At 48.0% G+C, this 19661-nt stretch overlaps 1 protein-coding gene across 4 annotated transcripts; it reads right to left on the reverse strand.

Moving 5' to 3' along the window:
• Nucleotides 1-637: 637 nt before the first annotated feature.
• On the reverse strand, nucleotides 638-17123 carry ANKS3 (ankyrin repeat and sterile alpha motif domain containing 3). 4 transcript variants are annotated; one of them, XM_042864587.1, is made up of 18 exons: nucleotides 17042-17123; nucleotides 13888-13974; nucleotides 13546-13721; nucleotides 12823-13021; nucleotides 12486-12607; nucleotides 11985-12066; nucleotides 11186-11321; nucleotides 10730-10888; nucleotides 9432-9557; nucleotides 8140-8255; nucleotides 7165-7332; nucleotides 6540-6664; nucleotides 6171-6312; nucleotides 5423-5595; nucleotides 4194-4279; nucleotides 3253-3336; nucleotides 2683-2777; nucleotides 638-2488 (listed from the first exon to the last, which is right to left on the reverse strand). In XM_042864587.1, the coding sequence occupies exons 3-17, from the start codon at nucleotides 13713-13715 to the stop codon at nucleotides 2695-2697; spliced, it is 1971 nt and encodes a 656-aa protein (XP_042720521.1). In that variant the 5' UTR covers nucleotides 13716-13721; nucleotides 13888-13974; nucleotides 17042-17123; the 3' UTR covers nucleotides 638-2488; nucleotides 2683-2694. The 4 variants fall into 4 exon arrangements, 3 of the variants coding, with proteins under 3 accessions (XP_042720521.1, XP_042720523.1, XP_042720524.1); XM_042864589.1 differs by lacking the exon at nucleotides 17042-17123 and adding an exon at nucleotides 16636-16803; XR_006177652.1 differs by lacking the exons at nucleotides 638-2488; nucleotides 2683-2777; nucleotides 3253-3336 and adding an exon at nucleotides 4373-4528.
• Nucleotides 17124-19661: the final 2538 nt, after the last annotated feature.

The raw sequence follows: 19661 nt of genomic DNA on the forward strand, positions 1-19661 counted from the left end.
CTCTGCCCTCTCATGCTCGCAGCAGCGTGCACATGGATACCGTTATGGGAGCTGATGCCAAGCTGCCTTGGGAAGAGAAAAGCAGGCTGTTCCAGGATGCAGGGACTGCAGGATCACATGAATGCAAGAGCATGCCTATATTGCTCCTCTGCCCCCAGTCCGGAGCCCCAGCACAAGATCACAGCTTGGCTGAGGTTTTGTGAGCTGCCTTGGTGTGACTGCACTCCCTCGAGTCGCAGGCTGGAGCCAGGCACAGGATAACATCTCACCGTGAGCAGAAAATCCCAGCACGTGGCTCAACAAGGCCTAAATGCATTTCTGAGCTACTGCAGAGACAACTCTTGCCACGCAGCCAGGACAGCGGGTGTAAGAGCAGCATGCTTGGTTACCTGTGTGCACTCCCTCCATCACCACCTGCCCATGGCTGCTCCCAGTCCGCCTCCCCTGCTGGTGCTGTGAGGGCATCACCTCCAAGATGAACCAGACAGGGATTGGGAAACAGGGACCAAGCTGTCCCAGAAGCTCACGGCATGCAGCCCCCTGCGGGAGAAAGCTGGAAGCACTGCACATTCCTGAGATCAATTACTCATAGTGCCACAACTCCCTCCAGAGAAATCCACACAGGAAGCACCAGAAACAGGTTTTCAGCTTTTATTGTTTTAGCTGAGTAACAAATGTTACTTAATACAGACAGCTTGGCTTCAGGTAGCACCAGACACCCTGCTGCTTGCACAGCTGCCCTTTCAGCACTGAATACTGAATTACTGCCCTGAATGGAACACTACTCTATAAAACCCCACTCCTGGTGATCCCCCTTGGGGCATCTGGGCTCCTGCAGAACCCATCCCGTGGGACTCCCTTCTTCTTTCACACTTACCGAGTCTCCGGCCCACCCGTACTCCAGAACAGGGAACGAAGGACAAGAGTCAGATGTGAGCAGAATCAACGCCCAGCTGAGCACACTGCAGCACTGCAGGCTGTACCCACCTCTGCGTCCCCAGGTCGTCCCCAGGCAGCACAGCCACACTAGATGCCATCCCCACCAATGGGGGACTGGGCTCCAGCTCACCTGAACAGCTGAGGGCAGCTGATCAGAAGTGACAAGCTCAGCGGATGGAGCAGAGATGGATTGTTGTGCTTTTTCTGGCCCTTAATCAGAGGTGCTGAAAGAGCATGCAGTTTCTTCTCAAGGAATAGACGGAGACCATTACAGATTCCTCAAGGCCATCAGTCAGACAGAAGATAATTCTTCCCCAAGACTCAGCAGTACACAGGAACAGTCACTGCAGTTCTGGAAGCCATTTCACATCCATGTAGCAGTCACCAGTGCCCACTTGGACTCAATGATCTCTGGAGGTCCCTTCCAACCCCTACAATTCCATCATTCTGCGATTCTTTGCCCAGCTCCAAGAGATCAGGCAGTCCCCCTTGGGAGGCAGCCTTTTCCCCACACCTTTTGTTTGCCCCATGAAACTACCTCACACTGCCTACACCAGGATATCTCAGCAGGCTTCTTTCCCAACGCTGAAGCCTGAGAACTAAGAGCAGGCAGCAGCCAAGGACTGAAGCATGGCAGTGCAGCTACATTTGAGGTGGAACTTCTTTTATCCATCTTAACCAATCCCTCAGCCCTAGTTCTGCCTGCCTTGGCGCTCTGCTGCTTGCCAGAGGCAAAGCAAACCAAACAGTCTTGAGCTTTTCCTTCTCTCTCATGCCCTTCCAGGGACACATCTGCTTTGCAACCACTGTCAGTGCTGGGATCCTGGCACCAGCAGACCTGACCACTGGAGTCTGCTGCTTGTAAATGCCTGCCACAAAGCATTTACCACAAAAAAGACCTTTGGAAGAACACGATCAAAATGAGCCCTGAAGGGGGCAAGAATCTGAACTGAACCAAGGCAGGCTAGCTGAAGGGAGTAGTTTTGAAGTATAGAACTGAGACAACAGCAGGGAAGAATGTTCCAGCTAGACTTGGCTGCATGTGTTTCTCAGACATCACCAACTCTGCTCACTTTACTCATCTCACGAGCCTGCACTGCTTACTGCCTCAGACACATTTTCTGTGTCAGCTCCTCAGCAACTACCACTCATCAGTTGGAGGCCTTGGGGAGGATAGGATGTGGAAAAGGATAATTAGTCGATGGCTGTGGGCAGCTGCCAGCTTTCTAACACAATGTAGCCCTGAACAACAAAGGCTGCAGGAAGTTGAAGGCAGATAAATCCTTTGGGCTTCTTCTCTTCACTTGAACTTCTGGTACAAACAGCACAGTCCTGGGAACCTCGACAGGAACCAGGCCCAGAGAGCTGCCGTGCCCTTGTCCTCCGCCATCCCTCTTCCTCCTGGCACGTTCTGATGGCCGAGACCTTTGTCCACACATCTGCCAGCTGTCACAACGCTCTGCAGAGCTGCGGCTGCCAGCACAGTGCTGTGCTCCTTCTCCCTCCACGCTCAGATTCCGGGTGGAACAGTCACCCGACGTCAGCATTCCTGCGGGCACCAGGAACAGCAGCACAGTGACCCTTCCAGCAGAGCACACAGACAACGCATTTCCCAAATGAAAATCCCAGTCAGAGGCTATGACAAGCACTGAGCACGTGCAGCAGACAGCTGCTACCTGCTGTAAGGAATAATGCCCCCCCAATCCCGCGGCCCCTCTGTGGCTGTCTTCAGTTCCCACTCACCATCCTGCTTTGTTATGGCTCTAGCCAGCTCTGCGCGCCCTGCCCTGGGGCCTGGAGCCTTTGGAGGTTTTGAGTTACCATCTGCAGAGCTTTTCCTGAGGGCAAACCAAAAGCAAAGAGTCATTATAAGCTGCACCTGCACGTAAGTCATTACAAGCCTGCAAGTGGTCAAGAACAGCCTGCAGACTGCTATCCTGCCTTTACCCTTGCAGCTTTCAGGGCTCTGAAATAAGAGTCCTGTTACTTGGACAAGCTCCTGTCTTCAGGACACAGGGTTTCCAAACCCCTGCACCAGCAGCTCTGATCACTGATCAGTAGGAGAGAAATGGGTTACGGACTCCCTTCTCTCAGATCAGATCTGTCAGCAGAGGATGAAGCACAGCTCAACATCTACAGTGAGAATTAAGTGCAAGGAAATGCCAGTGACAGCTTTATAGCTAGGAGACTTCCCAGGATGAGAGGGGGTTACTAGGTCCCCCCCAATCCACACCTCTGAAATGATCAAACCCTGCCCTGCCACACCTCCCTCCTCCAGCAGTCACGCCATGTGAGCAGAGTCTCCCCCCTTACCCATTTCTCCCACGCATCTCTCGAGGACAGCTGACAGCTCAGGCAAGCTCAGAGACTTCAAGGACAGTGGCCATCCTTCCCGTGCTGTAAGAAAGGAGCCACACATTTGTCAGTGAGCCTGTTCTCTGCAACAGACAAGGGTTTGGTGCTGCTGGGAAGTACACCAAAAGTTGTTTCAGTTATGGGTTGAGTCACAGGTGAAGAGAGATGGAATTTCTTGCGACAGAAATTAAGTATTTGTTTTCAAGCAGCTCTACCACTTATGATTTCTCCCCCCCCAAAGCACTGGTTAGATCACAAAGAAAGATCTCAGATTAACTGTGGTGGACTGAAATCATCAGCTCTGCCCATCTCACTTTCACCACCCAGGCAGCAAAGGTCAGTGCATGTAGGGCAGCATGACTGTTTGCAAGCTCCCTGTGATAAGGAGCTGCTGGGCCAACCCTGTCCAGTCACATATAGCAGCTTGCCTCAGTACACGAGCAGCACAATCCCCCAGACCCGGTCAGAGACCCAACAACCATCCATTTCTTCTGATTCAGACCCTGCTGTAGTGCACACTGCTGTGACACACCTGAGAGACCCACACTGCAGAGCAGGAAGGGGAAGCTACAGGCACATGAAGTAGGACTCCACTGAGTGCCTGTGCTACAGCTTTGCATTTTTAGCCAGAAACAACTGCCAGGCCCTCGAGCTTCCCACCTGCAAAGGATCAGAGCCCCAGGGAAATTCTGTTGCAGTGAAGAGGCAAGACCTTTATGCTTAAGTGGAGCTGTTTAACTGCTCATCTGTTGCCATACTACATCCAGTATCAGCATCAAAAGACAGGCATACAGCCTGCACTGGGCTCTCCCACTGTATGCTCACCCCCTGCACTTGTTTACCCACCCTGCACCCATTTTAGTTTAGCAGCTCTTCCATTCCCAGCACTTGAATCTCACCAGTTCCCAGCTGCCCCTTTGTGTCCAGCACTCTGCCAGCTGCCTGCTCTTGTGTTAGTCGGGAGGACAGCTCTGCTTGACAGGATCTGCCAAACAAGACAAATAAAGCCTGTTAGAGGTGCACAGGGTGCTTTCTGGAACAACATGCTGCTCTGTGCCCTCCTACATCCTGCAAGTACCTGCTTGGGATGCCGAGGGACCACATCTAACGCCCTGGGTTACAAACTGCTCCTTGTTCCTTCCCAGGAAGAGGAAGACGTGCCCCAGACAAAGCTCAGGGCGCTCTCCACTGTGCCCCATCTCCACAGCAATCTCTGCCCCTGTCCACAGAGGAGCTGCGGGGGGAGAAGAGAAGGAGGGGGCGGAGTGAGCAGGAGAAAGCCTAAGCCAGGGGCACCTGGTTTATATGAGAATCAAGCCCAATCCAATGTTCCTAGCAGACAAATGAAGCTACCTCAGGACAGGGGCACGTGTAATGTTTGGATTGACGCCACAACATCAGTTCAAACAGTGCAGCCTCAGCTCCTCAGGGGGAGGAGTGCTCTGGGAATGTCACTCTGCTGTCCTTTGGAAACCAAAGCCAATCCCTGGCTGCCCCACTGCCCTGTTGGCTAGGAACTATAGCAGTAGGACCATTGTAATCTCAGTCCTACCAGCCAACAGACCAGAGCCCATGACAGACCAGGAGTTCAGCTTGGGTCAGGAGAAAAGCACCAGAGAGGCAGCAAAGGATATGTTACAAGGAAGGGAAAGATGGAACTCATAGGCAGTGGGCAAGAACAAGGCAAGCTTTTCTGTCAGGCATCAGAGGCAGGACATTGAAAGCCCTCTAATACTATTTGGAAGTTAGAAACTCTTTCTTGCATTCATGCAATCACCAAACTACACCCTGCTAATCAGGTTTCACGTAAGCATAAACAAACTACTTCAGCCTTTGGTTTCAAAGGTGAAGGTGCTCAGCTCCTTTGAGTTGGTACAGGAGTACTCAGCATCTCTGAAAGGCTGATTGTGAACATTCACAATCCACACATCTGACTAAGGGTCGATATCCATTCTCATGGCTGTGACTTTCCACTAGAGAAAGTGAAAGAGAGAAGGTTCAGATGCCTAGTGAGCTCTCCTACCTCACACTAGCAGTTACCTCTAAGAGTGCCAACGTCTGATCTCTGCATTGCCCAAATTCCCATTTTCTCCATTAGCTTCAGTACCATTTTCTGGGAGCAACTTACTTGATCTGGTCCAGCAAGACCCCAGCATCCTTGGTGACAGTCTGAGCCTCTCGGAGCTGGCACTGCACAGCATTCCAGGTCTCATCTCTCTCCATCAGACAGCTTTCTGCCACTGCACGCAGCTTCTGCTCTTGGCATACCTGGCCCTTCATCACCTCCACCTCTTCACATCTCTACAGCAGGGCAGAAAGGAACAGATGACTAGGCTGCAAGTACTGTACATCACTACCAAACACCTGCTCTGATATCTCTATCTTTATTGGATAGGGTCCCTACAAAAAGCTTGCCAGAACCAACAAAAAGGAAGCTGCCCCACTTGCTCACATGCTACAGATTCTATCCAGAGACCAACTCAAGGTTACAGTTTCCTCTTGCTCTCTATTTCCAAAGACATTCAGTTGATCCTATTTTCTATACTGATATAAGCCTATCTGCTAATGACTGGCCAACTTCACATACCAAAAAAACAAAAGCAGGCATTCAATTCCATTCACCTTCTCACCCCTCCTCCTCTCTGCTTTTAGTTCTCAAGCAGAAGAGAAACAGATGAGAAGACTTTGCAAGCATGAAGCAGAGACAGCAGTATAATTTGCTCTTATGAGTTACGGTCAGTGGACACAGCAGATGTTGAGTAGATCAGTTATTCGTTCCTTCAACCCAGCCCATCGGAGGCAGAACATAGCAATATGTTGCTGAGCATTCCCTAGAGCATAACGTGCCACTGAACATCTCACAGCAGCTTTCTTACCTTGTGCAGCTGAATGGCCAGCTCCTGCATCTCAGCTTCCAGCCGATCCGCATAGGCCAACTCCAGGGCATCACTGGGCGGCCGAGCATTGCTGTGCCACCGGGCAATAGCTGAAGTCATCTTCCTCTTGGGTCCAAACAGCCTGGTGGAAGAATGGCAAATTCAGGGGGCAGGCACTGTACCACCTCAACACCTCCGCAACCTCCTGCCTCCTTCAAGTACCTCCAACAAGAAACTTGCTGCAGTCAGAAACTAAGGGATATGGGATTTGTGTGGGAGGCTGCCTAACTAGAGAAACACCAGCTAAGCTTTTTTGACCAGGCTGCACGTGTGGCTTTAGGCAGGAAGAACTACCTCACAGACACTCACGTGATGCCAATTTCCTTCAGATCGCTCTCCGTGAGGGTCAGGAAGATGTGGAGGTCAACATCCTGCTCTTCAAACACTTGCAGGTACTTCAGGCACCCAATTTGCTCAAGGAACGTTGCAAGGTCCTGCAGCACATACAAAGCAAACTATTTTTACCACCACGAACAAAACCATTACCACCCTCTTTATCAGCAGCAACATGAGGAAGATGCTGCTATGCCTTCCTAAGTTCTAGCAACAATCTCTACTTTCCCTTAACTGCCCTTCTTTATAATCACACAACACAAGTGGACTGGCCTACACATTGCAGTCACGACATCTTGTAACAAGTGCAGAGAAGACAGATCAATCAACGCTTGCCCTAGGCCCCATAACAGCCCCAAAGGGATCTGGAATACATCTCCAAGCAGTAACATCTAAACTAGCAGTTTTTCACACCAGAAATCACTCTTTCACAAGCATTTATACCTGGACAGTCATTTGGCATCAAAAACATTTTGGGGTCAGCTTCCCTCTTACCTAAGAAGGCCAGGAAAGCAGCTTGGATAACCTCAAAGAAACCCCCAGTCTTGACACAGTGATGCAATCTGCATCACTTCAGACACAGCTTTCTGTCCTCAGTTACCTGGGGTCCTGTATAGGCAGGGGGCTCAGGAAAGATGAGGTGCTGACTAGAGGCTCCAGCCTTCCCTGGGCAGTGGCTCCACTGACCATCACTGTTGCTGTAGCGATTCTTGACCTTGAAGCTTTTGGCTTGTTTCCTACTAGGAGGACTGCCTGCATGGTCAGAATCCTGAAGAAAAAACAGGAAACAAGGTGAAGGATGGTCATGCAGAGATACCAGGATCACAAGTGCAGGCTCCAAGTCCAAAGCTCTGAATCCAGGCAGGGGTCTACGAACAAGCAATAAAAGCTAAAGAAAGACACTGTCAGAAAGGGTTGAGTCAAATCACTGTCAAGATGGCAGCGTGTTATAGTATGACCATCTGTAATGGTGACAGGCTCCTACAATCCCAGACTATGAAGCAGCACACTGCAAAGAGCAGCAGTGAATCCTCCCTGAACCACTACAATGCTTTGAGCTTCCTTTGGTGAGAAGCACAGAGAGGACTTGTGGCTCTTCTCTGCAGCAGCCCAGAGCTGGCTTTAAAGAATGAGCTGTGACTTGAACCACAGAAAGACTGTCACCTCTTCTTCCCCTTTCATGTTTCAGAATCAACAACGTAACACTGTTGTGCTTCTCTAAACCTTACAGAACTGCCCGATATCTCACCAAGCTGGAAAGCACTGACACACTTCTAGTAAGAGACAGACACCCTTTACAGACTGCTAACCAGATGGCATTCAAGGAAGTGTTCAGAAGCAAGAGAGAGATTAGAAAAGTACTGACCCACCATCAACAAGCTATGCTCTCCAATAGCTGGCTACCAGCCAGAGATCAAACAAGCCATTCCCCAAGTAGGGAAGCTTGCTTTCCTGTCCCAGTACACCAGCCATCCTCACTCAGCCTGGTGCTACAGCCTCCTGTGGAGGTAGCAGGCTGTGGAAGGGTGACAGCACAAGCCAAGCCAAAGGTAGACAAAAAAATGCACAACCTCACCTCATTGCTTTCCAAGGAGCCTTCGCTGCTGACCCCCAGGGCTTTGGTCAGGCATTCGCTGCTGCTGCTGCTGCTCCTGATGGCTGGTAGGTTGTTGGTGAAGAAAACATTATCCTCTGGAAAGGAATAGGGGAAAAAAAAACACCTTCAGGTTGCACTTGATCACAGTCAGGACTGTTTGGCCACACAACAACTAGTGAGATCTGCTGGGTGATAGAACAGAAGCCTTGCTTGGGTTTCCTCTTCACATGCAACATTCACGATACAAAATGATTCCGAGACAAATATCACAAGCCTGACTCCAAGCACTAGACTTTCTCTGAGCCAGTTTAAGCTCCACAGAGAGCAGGAAGGCCAGGTGTGGATGTTTCTGAGTCTCTTGACGGCTGAGTGGAAAGGTGGCTCATTGCCATTAAGCCCACACTCCCCTTACTAAAACCCAGGAAAGATCTTTCCCTGAGCACAGAGCCAACAGTGCCACATCATCCTCTGTCAATGTAGGAACTGCCCATAATACCCTTCATTGTACTGTTTTACAGGAACAGAGAATGGTTGAGTTTGAAGGCACCTTCTGAGGCTGCACTGTCTGAAAATCACACTGAAGCCAATTAGAACCATGTAGAGGAGCATATTCAAGGACAGAGACTCTGCAACTCCTCTGGGCACTCTGCTCCAGTCTCAGACACTCACACAGTAAGAAAACATTTTCTTAAATTCAGAGGAAAACTCCTCTATTTCAGCCTGTGCTTATCACCCCCCGTTCCATCACTGGATGGGAATGACAAGTGTCTGGCTCCACTATTCATTTATTTGTACATACTGATACTCCCACAGAGCCTTCTCTTTACACTAAACCATCTTGACTCACTTGAGCATTTCCTTGTGAGGGAGATACTTCAGCCTTCAACATCTTAGTGGCCTTTCCCTGGATTCTGATTCTTTTTTGCTCAGGGAAAGTCTCCCTTGCTCCAGATCTGTCCCTGCTCCAGACTCCAGGTTCTGGGAGCTTACTACTACAGACAAAGGTAAAGCCAGCATTCAGAACCTCACATTTTTTTCCTCCCTGTCCTCACACTGTGGCATCTCACTCTGCTTAGAGAGTCGAGCAACCTCTTTCTGGCCACTGATACAGTGTTGTGATGATACAGACTAAGGTCAGAGGTGAAGATCCAGCGACCACAGCTGCCTAACAGTCTAAGGGCATTGGGAAGCAAAGATGGAAGCCACAGGTCTGGTCTCACCACCCAGTTGTGCACGGCAAGTCACATTCTTTTTCTAAGGTAGTGACTTACCCCTGCTGCTGCTGCTCTCCACATCTTGCTCATTAATTGGAGAGGTCACATCCCTGTTCCGGATATCATCAGCTTCACAGCTGCCATCATCACTGAAGGTAACATAACCTTGAGGCAGGACTTGCTCTGCGTGCAAGAGGAGAGAACAGAGCAATTTAGATGCAAGTTACCAGGGAGGTTCCAGCAGAAGGAGCAGTAGCTCAGGTATTTGAAAATAATCAGAAGACTTAAAAAACACACAACAATTGGAAAATGCTCACTGTACTGCTCACAGAGAAGCAGAATCATTTCTGACAGGTTCCTGGCAATGCCAAAGTATCTGCAGGCACGCCATCAATCACATGCAGAAAGAGCAGATCTCACCTAGCTGGGAAAGGGGCTCACTGACTGTACAGCAATTCCTCTCAGGAAGCAGCCAAGGACCAAGAGATGCTCTCCTCTCTGTGGCTGGCCCTTATTTGAACTCAGAGGTTCCACCCTACCCTGGGCCCACCCTCCCTGGTGGCATGGGAAGTACAGGTGCAACCAATTTGCCTGTGCTCCCTGGGCCAGCTACAGCCCTTCACCAGGTGCTCACTCACCAGCTCCTCATGACCCAACACATCCCCCAAATACCATCTACAGTCTTCCCTACATCAAATCAGCTGTGCTTTATTTACATGGCAGCACTGATGAAAAGACAGAGGAAAGAGCTGAAACAAACTCAGCAGAGATGCACCTCACTTATGGAGCAGCTTTCAGCAGTTCTCCTCGCACCCCCACCACTAAAGTGGAAAACCCACTTGTTTAAGAAAGCAAGATACCAACCTGCCTCCAGCTAAGCACACCCTGCAGAGCTAACCTCTCTGCACCTGTGATAACAGCCCAGCAGCATCCCACTCATTTCAAAAGCTACTGCTTTGATACCTACTGCACCATGGACAGCAATTGTATCAATGTTAAAAGAATGAACTAAGCTTTGAATATGCTCTTAAATTCCTGTTTTTTTTTTTAAACAATATTTCAAGCATGAAGGAAGACAAAACAGAGGTCTGGAAGCAACAAGTTCACTCTCATTATCAACAAGTGTTTGTCCTGCATACAGCATCCCATTCATCAATATCCAGCTCAGACCAATGCACTCAGTGGGTTTCGTTTTGTTGTTGCATAACCTTGTAGGAGGGAGTTAAGCATTTTTGTTTCTGTATAAGTCATGCATCAAGAACTCTAATGAAAAAAGATATTGTGCTTTATAGCTCCTTCTGTGCCAACTTGAGAAATCACAAATGACTCTCAGCTAGGCTCCTAACTATTCTTACCATAGCAAGATTGCTTCTTTCCCCCAATTCCAACTGCTGTTATCTTAGCCAAAGCCTGGGGTCCATCATGGATGCTGGGACCCTTGGTCCTACGAACAGGTCTCTGCCTCTGGGGAGCAGAGCACGATTCATCTGAGGAGCTCAGCTCTTCATACTTTCCTGCGGTCCAAAGAGAGATTGTTAGCAGCATGGTAATTCATGTACCTACTTACTATTGATCCTACAAGAGCAACAGAAAAAGAAAATGTTATAAGACAGGAGAGAGTTTAACTAGGTCAGAAAGGGGCCAGTAAACCATAACAAAAAGAAGTGTTGCATCTCTGCCTCTGACATCCTCACAAGCACTGGAAATTCCAGGTCAGAGCAGCTAGTTTTACCCATATATACATAATGCCACACTGATCAAGCACCTATCTTCAGGTTCTATCTTAAAACAAGCAAACTAAAACCTGTTACCTGGACCCCTGCAGAACACCTTGGGCACTGGGGCTGCGTGCAAGTCTATCAACCCCACAATCTTTGTATGCCCATACTTCATGGCCAGCGTCCGCGCCGTGGCTCCAGTGTTATCTCTGGCATCTGCCTTCACCCCCTACAGGAAAACAGGCATTTGGAAAGCTTATAGCAGGTCACTATGAAATAAGATACACAAGACAAATTGTCTTAGTTTCTCAAGCCTACCAGAAATACAGGCTCACCTTTGATAGTTCAAGCTCCACTAATGAATGCCTTTGTTGCCTCTCTAGTCATTTGCTCTCAACAATCCCCAAACACGAAGCAGCTTTCTTACACAGCTCTTGTGCACTGCCAGGAGCTAGCTGGTTTTTTTAAATCTGAATGCTTTGCATTGCTGCCTCCTTCTGGAAGTAAGCTGGGCCATTAAATGAGATATTAAAAGCTAATTGTTTGACACTAAGACACAAGAATGCTAATAAGCTTCAGGGCCAAGGCAAGCTGTCCACTAGCCCAAGCGTATAAGCTTGTGAACACAGCACAGAGATTACTGAATTAGCTGCTTCCTGATTGAGCCAGGATTCAGTCACATCAGATAGACCTTATACCTGCTTGTGAAAGGCAAGCATTGTACAATTAGAGTACTAGCCTTCAGAAAACAGATGCTTCCAGAAACGTGGGGCTTCAGATCAGAGATGATTGTCAAAGATCAAGCACTGAAAAGATGGATATTAGCCTTGTGCTATTTCCTCTGAGGGTCAGAACTACAGACTTTCATTTAGAGACCTGTCTGGACACTCACATGATTGAGAAGGTACTGAACAATTATCTCATGGCCAGAAGCAGCTGCTTCCATCAGAGGAGTATATCCATACACAGGCTCCCTAGAGAGAAAAAACACACAGGAGCTAAAAATAATCAAAGAGAAAACATGTTTCTTTTGTTGACATACTGTAATTGGCTTCACCTTTATCTGAGTGATATGTTGGCCATTCTACTGCATTCTGGCCTCTCAATAAATACAGCAAACATTACTCTGTACAGAAACGGGCTATTCTTCCACCTGCACTCCTACCTCTCAGTGACAAAACCCCAGGACCTAACAAAGCAAGAACCTCCTGCTGTTCTTAGGCAATTGAATGTGCATAAACATACCAGCAGATCTCAAGTCACAGGAATTCACCGCACACTTCAAAATGAGTTCAGAAGGTGTTGTGCTGTTTACTTTCAGTTTACCCCACAACTAAGCCAGCAATAAATCTCATCTCCCTTGACAGAAATTAAGCAATAGATTCCTCCTTACTTGCAGTTGGCATTCGCCCCGTTGTCGAGTAAGAACTTGACCATCTGCTGATGTCCAGCACTGGTACAGTGAAATAAGGCAGTCCAGCCATGAATATCTTTCATCTCCAGCTCTGCTCCTTGCTTCAAGAGAACAGAGAATGTTCTTTACTGCATCCCCTCTGCTGGGTCTCTTAGCCACTGCCCCTCTGTGCTGCGATACCAAGAGAGTTTAAATCCCTGTCAGGAAGCTGGACTCAACAGAACAAATAACACAGTGGTTGCAGCTGATGAAGAAGCCTACTCTGTGCATTTAAGCCACGTGGCATGGCTTTACCTATTCCTTACAGAATACACACCTGGAGAAGGAAGTAAGCAACGCTTTCATTTCCACAGCTGGAGGCTAACATGAGCGGTGTCTGCCCCTCTGGGGTTGGGATGTTCACATTCACTCCTGCCTCCAGCAGCAGGTGCACAATGGTGTCATGGCCAATGTAGGAAGCGTACATCAATGGAGTCCAGCCACCACAATTCTTCTTATTCAAATCCACATCTCCACTAAAAAAAAAAAAAAATCAGCTAAATTACTGGCCTGGAGCTTGCATAGGTGCCTGTAGTCTCTACTACCATCACTATATTGAAAAAAAGACTTAAAAATACATCATCCAGCACTGAAGGCTGCATGGGAATTCCTGCCAGCTCTGGAAGCTTCCATCAAATTACTGAGAGCTTTTAATCAGCAGCCTTGATCCCTCCACAACTTTGTGACTAAGAACACGTGCAGAGTTCCACAGGGTTGCCCCTGTGGTAAAGTTAGACCTGCATTGCTGAATTATAGAATGGCTTGGATTGAAAAGGACCACAGTGATCATCCAGTTCCAAAGCCCTGATACGTGCAGGGGGGCAGACCAGGATGCCCAGAGCCACATCCAGCCTGGCCTCAAATGCCTGCAGGGATGGGGCATCCACAGCCTCCTTGGGCAACCTGTTCCAGTGCATTAAAACAAAACGAAAAAAACAACAGAAAAAAACCTTAAGTCCCTGAGAATAGCTGAGCTGTGCTCTCTCCAACCCCTCCTTACCACCGAATACACTCCTGCACCACTTCATACTGGCCAATGGAAGAGGCTGTGTGCAGATCCAGGGGAACATCCAGCTCTTCCCCACACAGCATCTGACCCACGCCGTGCCACATGGACAGACTGCGGCTCAGCAGCTCCGACTCGCTGGCTTCATCGCTCAGCTCCGACATTCTGCCCTGAGTAAACAAAGCAAAGGAGACTTTCAGATGCTGACCTGTCTTCCACAGAATCCTGCATCGCCTCTCAGCTCTGCAGCTCTAAGGTGCCCCAGACTTGGAAGGTGAGGTCAGCTCAGTGGCACAGAGTTTCAAATTGCTACCTTTACTTCGATCCCCTCCTTACCCTGATGTGGTCTGAAGAATTAAGGCTTGTCAAGGAGTTTTGGGGGCAGTCCTGTCTTGCAGAAGTAGACTCTGGGATTTGAACACACTGGAAAAGAAAAACCAATACGAAAAACATCTTTCAAATCACATTCTAAGACTTCAGAAAGCCTGGCTTTATCTCCTCCATTTTAATCAGAATATGCCTAAGGCAGCTTTGGATAGTTACACAAAGAGAAGGCATTAAACTCCTACTTAAGTGCTGATGGCACGCTTAGTGCTGCACAAAAGAATGCAGTCCTCAGTCTGCATGTTTCATAATTCACAGAGAGAATTAAGAACGTGTGTCAGAAGCACTAAAAACACCTGACCTGAAGCACAGCCTAATCTAAGATTTAGCCGTTAATAACAACTGCCTGCTGCTCTCAAAGTTATTTACCACCACACCTGAACAGGCTGCACACTTCATTATGTCATCGGATCATAAGCAGATTGTTTCTGCTGTCCATCATTTCTGCAGCAGCCCAGTCCTGTCTGTGAATCCTGGAAACTGCTGCAGTGCTTTGAGCAGCAGTGCACCTGCCCCACTGCTATCTGAGCACATCCACATTCTGCAGACAGTAACTTAATTACAACCTAACAATTTCAGGACTGCCTGAAAGGTTTATTTTCCATCCACAGCCTTGGGGAACAATTCTTCATTAATCATTTTAACTACTCACAGAAGAGCTTTCTTGTTTGGCACTTCATAAAAAGCTCTTTGACACAAATGCATCCATCATCTGAGGTCTTCAGCCGTGCTTTCAGGCTACATCTGCATCAACTCAAGAAGTGCTGTCTCAACACCTCAGTCTTGCTGCCTCCAGTGCAGCACTTCTGGGGTTTGACAGATCCCACCACGTATTACATGGGGGTAACAAGCTAACAGAGACATTTTTCCTTCCTGATAACTTCTTGCCAGTTTAACTCCTCAGACCGATTCATACAGGGGCTACACAAACATCACATTTGGCACCAATTAAAAACAAAGGAGAGACACCATAATTAGCTTTTCAGTAGCAGCTGCTCTTTTGATGGTCTCAGCTGTAACATTAGAAAGCAAACAGGATTTGAAAAGAATCAAGACTCTCCTGCAAGAACCAGCCCCTTTCCTGACACCACAAAAGTCCTTCAACTCCTACATCTCCACTTCCCATCTGATTTTTAACTCCCACACCTTGCTTCCTTACCCTCTCAACCCCTTCATTAATTTCTTAGGGCCACACAAGAACCACCCTCTCTTCCTGATCAGTATGTATCAGTAATAAATCATTCCTTCCTCAAGATTTCTTTGCACAAGCACCTGTTCCACCTAATGACAGCAATTCCTATGTATCACACTGGAAGGGCATAAGCCTCACACAGGAATACAGAGGGCTGGAGACAAAGGACTGAACATCTTGAACCTCCAAAACAAAACACAGAGGTATGAAGGGATACAAGTGGATTGTAAGCAGAAGTAGGATTGGTTCTCATCACAGCTGCCTAAAACTTCTGGTAGAAGGCAGAAAGGCATGTTCACAAGTGGTAAGAAGAGATAAATTCATGACAGTCTGTAAATACACGTTCAGATAAAAATAAAGCTTGCTGCTTTCCCTGCAGATTGCTTTTTAAATTGGTAAAGACCAAACATCAGTGCTTTTTACAGTTAACATATCCAGAACCTGCCTCGTGTCAGGTGCAAGTTACAAACACAACCTTGGCCAGCTGTCAAGGAGCAATGCTGACATGACAGAAAAGTTATGCTCAAAGCTCAACTCCAGAACATTCAAGACTCTCAAATTGATTCCTACTAACCCAACTCTGCTCGAAGTACTTACAGTTTAGAGTTTAAAACAAATGAAGGTTTCACTCCACACTAACCTGAAGCATGATGTCAACTGAGCAGTCATCTGAGAGAATACAAAGAACTACTGAATGGAACCCTGAGAACAACAGAAGCAATCAGAGACTAAAGACTGGAAAGAAAAGACTGACTGAGGGTGTCTGGTCTAAAGAAAAGAAATCTAGGGATACGTTAAGAACTCTCAAGCACATAAATGGCTGCTGCAAAGAGAAAGAGGTCAGATGTAACCTGCTTCTTGTGGCCACAATGGATAAGTCAAGATGTAATAGGCTTAAATAGTAGCATAGAAGACTTGGGCCAAAATGCATAGGAATTCCTACATAATTAAAAACAGATTGTGACAATCAGAAAGGTCAATACAGTAGAGGATCAATAGAGGAAATAGAGCAGAGCAGTAGCAAAGGGACCAGCACAAATGGAATGGTGTTACAAAAGAAAAGAAGTGCTCACCCATCTCTGGAGATGCAGGCTTACAGGGAAAAGTCCACAACAGAGAGATCTCCAACCAGAGACCCTGCCCCAGTGGCAGTCAGCCCTTAAATGAAGTCTAAAAGAGGTGCACCCAGACTCCACTCCCTCCAGTCTCACAGCTAAATTGCCACCACCTGTACTCCCAGGTCCTTTCCCCATGTGCTCAGTGAGTGGTTCAGGCCATGACTCAGTTCCCATACACAGAAGTACTTGGATGGGTTACCACTAAAGATCTGATGGTTAAAAATAAGCTAGATGTCACATCCCACCTGCCACACTAGGTCAACATCTCAGGAACATTTACAGACTCTTCTCGCATTATGGCAAAGCAATTCACTTGACATCCATTGGAAGCCTTCCTCAGCCCCACGAGCCAGACTTCATATTTCAGTGCATCATCACCTATGGACTCACCAAGATCAGAACCCTGCTGTGCTGAGCTTCAGAGCAGGCAGCCACCACACAGCCCTGTCCTCAGGGTGCAGAGGAGAAAACCAGAATGCAGGAAGAAAAAAAGAAACAGTAAGAACTGTCATGAAGTCTGCAGTGATTAGCACCTTAGCATCCCTCTCAGACGGATAACTCCAAGAAGCGACGTTAGAGAAAAGAGCTGGAAGAGCAGCATTAAAACCTCAGGGGCCCTCAGGCCCCAGGAGGGCAGGCCAGGCCTATACCCACCGCGGGTCGGCATGACAGGGCGAAACGCTCTGACCGCACTGCTGCGGGACCCACCGAGGCTCCGGGCGCCGCAGCGCTGGCCAAGCAGACCGCTACAGACAGCCAGACCCCGCGCGGTAACACAACGCGCCGCGCTCCTCACCTGCACGCCCGGTGGGCTCCACTACCGGAAACGCGCGCAAAGAATACTGGGAACTTCCGCCCCGCCGCCCGCTAGGTACTGTGAGTCCCAACTGGCGGAAGAGTTAAGCCCCGCCCCCACGGCAGCGGGCCAATAAGTGATGCCGCTCGCAAGGGGCGGGCTGTCGAACAGCCAATGAGATTCGAGCGCTGCGGCAGGGCGGGCGCTTGCAGTAGGCGTTGCGCTGCCTGGCGGTGGCTGAGGTAGGGGAAAGCAGCCCTAGCAGGGCGCGGGGCTGTGCTGTGCTGCCGCCGTGTGTTCTCCGTTTATCAGCTACTTTTCTTCACCTCGCTCCGCTGTAGGGGCCGGGACGTACGCTGCGCCGCTCAGAGGCGCCCAAGGGCCTCTGTGAGGGTAGGGGGGCCGGGCCGCGCTGCTCGTGTTGCTATGGCAACGCAGGCGCCGGCTGAAGTGCGCGTGCGCAGCGCTCGCCGCCATCTTGGCAGCTGTTGGTTCTGGGTGGTGTAACGCCCCGAAGCTGCCCGCCTTTCTTAGGAACGGTACTGATGCGCGCCCAATTTTGATGACCTAGAAACCACACAACTGTGGCAACAAAATTTAAGAAGTGAAGCTTTTACGAGCGGGTTAATTTTCTGACTTGTTGGAACAGCAGTAGTGCCCTGTTGAGCTGTCCTGGTTGCTCTTACACATAAGAAGGAAACGTGAAGAGGGAGCTTAAATGTATTTTAAGAGGTCAAAATGTAATAGATCATCTGGTCTCAACTGTGTTGATACAAATGCAGTGAAAAAAGCCAGCATAAACCACTTTATCTAACATTTAATCTGTGAGGATGGGAATGTGAGAGAAACAGGGAAGTAAGGAACAGCTGAGGGTGGGCAGCCCTCCCTGCCAGGGCAGCTGTGAGAATGGCCTTCCCTAAGGAATCACAGTCCTACCATGGGAGCACTAAGGGTTATGTTGACCCTGAGTGCACATGCTTTGTTCTTGCTCTGTACTGATGTTATCCTTTTCTCTCTTGAGGTGTGCTTTCATTTGGTGGAAGGTTGGATGTTTAAATGGCCTCAGAAGGGCAAAGTGAGGATGCTGAGCGTCCATCTGAGCTTCCTACGGCTCCTATTGGGAGTAACAGCAGGTTTCGATGGGGAGATATACTTGCTGCAGTGAAAGATCAGCTCCCATCTCTGGACTCTGACACTTCTACAGTAAGCACGGCAACCTGACTGTCTTTCTCACTGGCTTTTAGAAAAAAATCCCTGTTCATTGCAGGGGAGTTGGATGAGATGGCCTTCAGAGGTCCATTCCAACTCTAAGGATTCTACGACTATGATTCTATGTACTTGTTTATTCTGACTGTTGTTGTGTGTATATTAATCCACAACCTTTTATTTTACCTCTAATAGTCAAAGCATAATGACCATCTTTTCTCACTGTATTCTTTGGAATTGAAGGTGGGACTAATTTTTCCAGGTGCTAAATAATGCCAGGTTAGGAAGAGATGGGTAGTGGGCATCTTGCAGAATGACCACACATTTTTTTCTTAGCTTGTTTGGTCAAAAATACAGCATGAAAAAAATCATACAGCTGACTTAAAATCAAATGCTAAGATTTTATCCTGGATAATATTGTGCTATTTAGGCTAGTAATGTGCTGTCCAGACAGTAGGCTGTTAGCATGGTTTTCTATAGTTGAGGGTTTCAGTTGTATTCCTGAAGTCTTCGTGGTCCACTGAAAAAGCATTTGGCAGATATTTGATCCCTGGTTTCTACTTCTTTCCCTGCCTGTAGCCAACTGTTGATTTCTGTTCTTTAATTCCATCTGCAAAGAAATATAATGCTGTTAACCTTTTAGTAGAAAGCATGAGATTTATAGAAACTGTGAGGCATTTTTCACCGTGCTGTTTTTTTACTTGCTGGGTCCCAATGGCTGGGACAGGCTGCCTGCTGACAGCTAAAGATCTCTGCTCACAGGACTCAACAATCTGGTGAAAATTCTATTTTAGTTACTTAAAGCAACCGTGGCTTTTTAATATGTGTTTATGCAGTATAGATTTAGGGCCAGCACTCAGGGATGATTTCTGGTCATTCTTGTTCTATAGGCGTACAAAAAAAGTTCTGACAAAGTGATCATTTTGTATCTTTGTGCCAAATAATTTATAACTCTAAGTCATGTTGAATCCTTTTTCTTTCTTTTACTCATAAATAACATCCAAATTCTTCTGTCACATGTGGAACAAATTTCCTGCTGAAGGAACTGCAGCAGTCTGCTTGGCACTTATGTGCTACCTTTAATTTGCATTCAGGTCTGCTTGTGTGATCCCTCTCCTGCTTACTGTACAACAGTAGCTTGCTGAGCCTGTGGCTTCAGAGCTGCACCTTTGTCCCAAAGGTTTCCACTTGTGGGAAGATACATTTATGCATCTGAGATCTGTACCTCGATGGGCTGTGCTCCTACATTGAGAGAAGGTGCTGACAAACAGCACGTTTTGAAGTACTTTCATTGTCCTGAAATGCATTTTATTAAAAGGAAAGAAGTTGCACTGGAATTTCCTCTCAGTTAGGAAAAAATAATTATGCCAGAGGGAGTTCTCCAAAGTGTGAGCTATGGAAAATGCATACTTAG

The sequence above is a fragment of the Lagopus leucura genome, unplaced genomic scaffold (assembly GCF_019238085.1).
Source record: "Lagopus leucura isolate 7727_CA_CO unplaced genomic scaffold, USGS_WTPT01 Super-Scaffold_760, whole genome shotgun sequence".
NCBI classification, from domain to species: domain Eukaryota; kingdom Metazoa; phylum Chordata; class Aves; order Galliformes; family Phasianidae; genus Lagopus; species Lagopus leucura.

What these genes read in the sequence shown, in the direction of transcription:
- ANKS3 (XM_042864587.1), bottom strand. Translation starts at nt 13,715, where the DNA reads ATGTCGGAGCTGAGCGATGAAGCCAGCGAGTCGGAGCTGCTGAGCCGC. An exon ending in AAAGAAGCAATCTTGCTATG is followed by an intron (nt 9,558 to 10,729) that starts GTAAGAATAGTT and finishes TCTTGCACGCAG; the next exon opens with AGCAAGTCCTGCCTCAAGGT. An exon ending in CTGCCTATACAGGACCCCAG is followed by an intron (nt 6,665 to 7,164) that starts GTAACTGAGGAC and finishes TATGTGCTGCAG; the next exon opens with GACCTTGCAACGTTCCTTGA.